This window comes from Myotis davidii, unplaced genomic scaffold (assembly GCF_000327345.1).
Source record: "Myotis davidii unplaced genomic scaffold, ASM32734v1 scaffold738, whole genome shotgun sequence".
NCBI lineage: Eukaryota > Metazoa > Chordata > Mammalia > Chiroptera > Vespertilionidae > Myotis > Myotis davidii.
The window spans coordinates 529,669-535,668 of NW_006289824.1; the positions used below are offsets into that span (position 1 = coordinate 529,669).

At 40.0% G+C, this 6,000-nt stretch overlaps 1 protein-coding gene across 3 annotated transcripts in view; it reads right to left on the reverse strand.

Annotated features, from left to right (window-relative positions):
- Positions 1 to 6,000, reverse strand: part of ALCAM (activated leukocyte cell adhesion molecule) — a 230,688-nt gene that overhangs the window by 55,445 nt on the left and 169,243 nt on the right. For all 3 annotated transcript variants that reach the window (XM_006762649.2, XM_006762648.2, XM_015563207.1), the window contains exons 2-3: positions 5,367 to 5,467; positions 1,429 to 1,648 (exon numbers count right to left, since the gene is read on the reverse strand). In XM_006762649.2, the coding sequence (XP_006762712.1) occupies positions 1,429 to 1,648; positions 5,367 to 5,467 (321 nt within the window). The remainder of the gene's footprint in view (positions 1 to 1,428; positions 1,649 to 5,366; positions 5,468 to 6,000) is intronic.

Genomic DNA, 6,000 nt, shown 5'->3' on the forward strand with positions numbered 1-6,000 from the left:
TAACCAAATGAAACCTGTAATATGCTTTTACAAGTTTCTTCTGGAGAACAAAGCACTCTTTGAATCCGTGTCATGAAGTCCATAGGAGCTTTGAAGTCCACATAAATACTTAAGGACAGTCCTCCCTAGTTGCACAGGCTATTACGAGAGAAACGGGAAAAAACCATGCTTATTGCTGCAATACCATGGCCCCCTGGGTTTCTGCCTTCCCTATTTATTTTAATTATTTCTAGGTGCTGCCAAGTCATCAGGAAGCAGAGGGAAAAAAACTGAAAAGTGAGACCTTCTTCCCTAATGAAAAAGACTGGCATTCTGAAGCTTTGGAGATGATTTTCTCCCTGTATTTTCTAAAATATTATGATGCAATAGAGGTGGGGCATTTTATTTGAATATTAAAAGATAAAATACGTTATTAGAACTTCTCACGTCATGTCACTCATTTGCATAGCTATTTGCCAAGTCACATTAACTGTTGGGGCAGGGGAGCCTTGATATAATGACTACGTAGTTACTCCAATTTTCTTCCACACTCTTCTTTTAACACTACTCTATGTTTTCCCCTTCTTGTTTTCTACATATACATTCAGGATAGGGTAAATTTTGTTATTTTAGGGCAATTTTATACACCTACTGAACACTTTGAAGAAATAAACCAGCAAGCATTAAAGGATAGGATATGTGTGTGTGTGTGTGTGGGGGGGGGTGCATACACCTACATATATAAAACTTAGATGTCTAAATCATAATATAGTTTGTATTTTGCCTGTATTTTATTGTTTTTATACATCAAAATTCTTCCTAAAACATATATATGTATGCATGACATGCATGATTATGTATATGTGTTGTGTAAATATGTAATATCACAGAATATTTATTTGTACGTGTCAGTGTATGTTAAAGATCATGTGAACAGATTCAGAGATAGAGAAGCATTGATCAGACCATCAAACCTCAGAGAGAAGGCAGGAGAGGGTGGTGGTAAGGGGGAGAGATCAACCAAAGGACTTGTATGCATGCATATGAGCCTAACCAATGGACACAGACACCAGGGGAGGTGAGGACATGAGGGGAGGGGGGGCAATGGGGAGCTAAGGACACATATGCAATACCTTAATCAATAAAAAAAAGTAAATTAAAAAAAAATCAAGTGCCAATTCTCACATAGTAATACTTCACATCACAGGAAATTTTAGCCGACAAAACAACAGAGAATAGTCTTTTAGTCCCTCACTTTAAAATCCTTTTTGAATTTTGTTTTGTTTTGTTTTCCTCACTTACAGAATGCATGAGAATGAAGATCGCTAGAAATCCTCTTACACAGATACCTGCTTGTGGAGACACTGCAGAGAGTTCTCCTCTTTCTCAGGAACATTTTCTAGTACCAGCCATCAATCCCACTTAGCACTTATACTGCCGACTACTTACTGAACACCTTGACTATTGTAGGAGCCTCGAACACGTTGTCCTCAGTCACTAGCATGCACACAAATCTCTTTTCATCGCTGATCCTCGCATTACTGATGGACAGAGTGTAGTTTTCGGAGAGGCTCAATCTGTCTTTGTATTCTGGCACATCGTCATACTGCACACTTTTCTTCGTAGAGGATCTGAAGGCAATAAATACTGGGGAGCCATCGGGCTTTTCCTAAAAGTTAAAATAACAATACATTTGAAATACAAGCTTATGCTGATGTTTCAGGATCATATCCAGAACAACAAAATTTCTTTGGCCGTATTCTTCCACTGATATTTACAGTTGTGTCCAAAAAGAATAATTATGGATAAAGCCTCACATAAATCTTTGGGTACAGAAAATTAATCTTCACAAGAGAAGCTATAAGTTATTTTACAGGTACCAGCTTAAATATCTGAAGAGGGAAGGGCAATGCTCTAGGAATCTGAGCCTTCCTTGCATCTGGAGGGCAGAATTAGTGACCATTTTAAAACTAACAAGAGCTGGCCTTGTGTCTCATATAAAGGGAAAAAAAAATAGATGTAAACAAATATACAAATGTACACAACGATATTCAGTTAACCATCAGAGCAAGCATACACCTGAGCTGCAAACACGCCTTTAGCAGTCATGGAGGATTCTTTTGCATATTCATGACTTCAATGTATATACGGTACTTTAAATACCCATTCCTTTCATTTTTCAGCCAAGACTGACACAGCTGACCTTTACACATAGCATAGTTTAATGACTCTTCATGGAGGAACAGTATTTGCCCTTGTGAAACGATCATGTCCACTTAGCAATAGAATCAGATTAATCACTAAAATCCATAGTTTTGCTACCTGAGGCATAAAACTTAGCTCAAAGGGCTTTCATATAAAAGCTTTTTATCAAAATAAAATATAATCTGGGCATACACGGCTATGCCAAAAGCACTAAGACATGTAATTCATTTCTTCGTCTGCTCCCATGAGAATTATCTTACCTATTAAAGGAATTTAATAAAAAATAGGGGGAATCTCTCTTCTGCCTACCTCAAGGCCTTTGAGAAAATAAAAATGATAAAACATTTTAAAGTGCATAGAGAATTTCAAAGTGTTACAATTTAAAAATTATTAATATTTATTACTGTTCTGGATGCAATGTTTATGTCCTCCCCTAATCCATGTCAAAGTCCTAGCCCCCATGTGTTAGTATTGGGAGATGAAGCCCTTGAGAGGTAAATAGGTTTAGATGAGTCCTGGCAATGGTGCACTCATTTGGGATTAGTGCCTGTATAAGAAGGTGAGAGACATGGGTGGTGTCTATCTCTCCCTTGGGAGCACAGAGGAGAGGTTATATGAGCACATAGCAAACTGTCAGCTGTCTACAAGTCAGGAGGACGGCCACCAGGAGTCGAATGTGCCAACCAGCACCTTGATCTTGGATTTCTCAGCCTCCAGAGCTGTGGGACATATCTGTTAAGTCCATGTCTCTGGTATTTTGTAATAAGGGCCCACACTAATGCAATTACTAATCTAATCTTGGAGTTCCCAAGTTTTAGTTGGTTGAATATATGAATACATCAATACTGTTCTCCTTAAATCTTTTCATTTTGTCACAGGTTTATAATGTAAATCCTTGCCCTAAATCATTACTCATTAAGAGAAATATGTTAGACCAGTACCTCAAATTTGTGTATTCATTCACTTATACAATAAATAATAGTTAAGTTTTGAGTACTTAACTGTATACCAGGTGCTTTATTTGAGCTGTTTATGCATTCATTAATTTAATACTCATAACAACCTTGAGGGTTATGACATTAGTGCCAGACTAGACAATGGAGACAGAGGTTGGTTACGTAACTTCTCCAAAGGCCCAGCTAGTGTATCTCAGCAAAGCAAGATTGGAGCGCAGCAATCTGGCTCCATCGTGACTACCTAGCACCACTCTCTACAGCCCTTAGATGCTGCCTCCGTACCAGGCCTGGAGGCAGGTACAGGTGAAGAGGTTGTGGGAGTGGGGTGCCAAGAGGAGCACTGGGAGTTAGGATCTCCACTCACTGGGAGGTGACCACACAGGAGGGGAAGAGATGATCCTTCCTTCCTCAATGTTTGCTCCCTTTCATTCTTTCCAACCTGCCATTTGTCTCTCAGGCTACATTACATTGGAGCTTGTATACTATGCCTGCAAATCAACAGTTTTCGGAGCACATGGTCCATCAGACGCATCTCATCAGTTTATTGCTGAAGCTTTTTACTACATTAACCATTTGAAAATTGCCATTATTGTTTGTTTCCACTGCCACAGTGCCAGTGCAGCTTAGGTGAAAATTATTCCCTGGGTTATCCTCAGAGAAGTCTGTGATCACAGAAGCTTGGACCATCTGTGTTCTACTAATTTTGGCAATAAATTTGACTCAACAGGTCACAGTCTTCAGACAGTAGGAATTTTAGGGTGCTAATAGACTTTGTGGTAGTCTCCAGTCCGTAGGAATTTTAGGGGTGCAAATAGACTTTGTCCTCATAGGCCTTAACTTCATATGTCCACTTTTATAGGAAGTCAGAAATAGTTTAATGTGCGCTGGGTCAGAGAGGCGGGTGAGCACAGTGAAGTGCTTTGTCGCTGCACTGCCTCGCTCTCCTTTCACATGCCCCTCACATACAGTGTGCTTGGACTTCACAGCCCCATAGTCATAACAGCTTATATTTTTCATGCAACTATCCATCTGCCAAGCACTGTGATATGAGGTACTTCATGTAACCCTCACAATACTATAGGGAAGATTATTCTTATCAACTCATTTTATTGATGAGAAAATGGGAATTAATTCCCTGCCCAGAATCCCACAGTGAGTGTGTGGTAGAACATGCTGGTCTGACTTCAGAACCCATATTTTAAAAGAATGTGCTATACCACCCTTTGGTGCAGCCTTAAGCACATTGACCACATTTCCTAAAGTGTGCTCTGTAGAATGTTTATTTTTACAGATATCTGAGGGGGAAAGTTTGTATGGTTTAATAAACCTAAGAAATCAATCAAACTCAGACAATTCAGAATGCACCCTAATATGTGAAAAGCTCTGAACTTCAAAATGAACTTCAAAAATTATTTGACTATTAAATCATTTTCTTATTCAAATATATTTTAATATATCAAGAAGCTGGGGCACATTTGCCATTATGTTCAAGGGAACATGTCTATTTTAAGCTTATAAACTACCATGAGTCTCATGTGACCCAGCATTGGGAAATCATGTCTCATAGAACACCTCTTGTTGGTTTTGGTAACTAAGTTGAGACATTTTGTCAGCCAATGTTACCTAACTGCTCTACACCCACCTACCAGGGTATCTACCCTCCATTTCCAGATCCATCTGTACCTAGATACTTGAGAAAATATGAATTTGTTGTCTGCAAAAAATGGATAAAGTCAACAATGTTAAATGTAAAAGGCACCTACCATACCGACACAGTTCTGAGACTACATCACCCGAAATGAGCTTTTAGTACTGATGATTAATTTTCAATGAACACTTGGCTGTGCTGGCTACGGCAATAGGCCCACTAAGCAGAACACGAGCATGTCCCTGCGGTCTCCCACGAGGCTCTGTCCTGTACGCCACCCGCTCTTCTCTGGAGCTCTGCCTTTTCTTCTGCCTCTAACCCTTAAGGTTGGATTTTTCAGATTAATATGACCTAAGCATTAGGTGTTTAAAGTCTTTATTTTAAAGTAGCATTTGTTATGTAAGACTTAGGAATTAATTCTTTTTATATAGTCAACACATGAATTCTCCCTTCTTACATTTGTACTGCAGCTGAATATTGCCAATATGTTCATTTGAAATTCACATTCTCTCACAGATGGAATTTTATTTCAAAAACTAGAGGCCAAATTAACCAAACCCAAGGGAGGGCCCACTTACATATTTCCATTTGCCAAACATGAGGTTCTGAGGTACATCGAGTCGGCAAGGCATGATAATGGTATCTCCATACGTTGAACTTACAGTATACAATCCAAGGCCTTAGGGAAAAAAAAAAAACAGAGAAGATTTTAAGTATTTTCTTGAAGTAACAAAGTACAGTAGTTCCCCTTAGCCACAGGGGATACGTTACAAGACCCTCAGTAGATGCCTGAAACCACAGATAGCACCAAGCCCTAAATAGACTACGTATTTTTCCTACATATAGAGCATAGGGCAAAAGTAGGTTTACAGTTGTGAGGATGCAAAACAGAGTTTATTCTTGTATTATTTATTAATTATTGTATACTAGTGGCCTGGTGCACAAAAATTTGTGCACTCGGGGGTGGGGTCCCTCAGACCGGCCTGCACCCTCTCCAATCTGGGACCCTCGGGGGATGTTCGACTGCCAGTCCAGGGATCGGGCCCAAACCAGCAGTCGGACATCCCTCTCACAATCCTGGACTGCTGGCTCCTAATTATTCAACTGCTTGCCTGCCTGGTCACCCCCAACTGCCCTCCCTTGCAGGCCTGGTTGCCCCCAACTGCCCTCCTCTGCCGACCTGATCTTGCCCCAAATGCCCTCCCCTGCAGG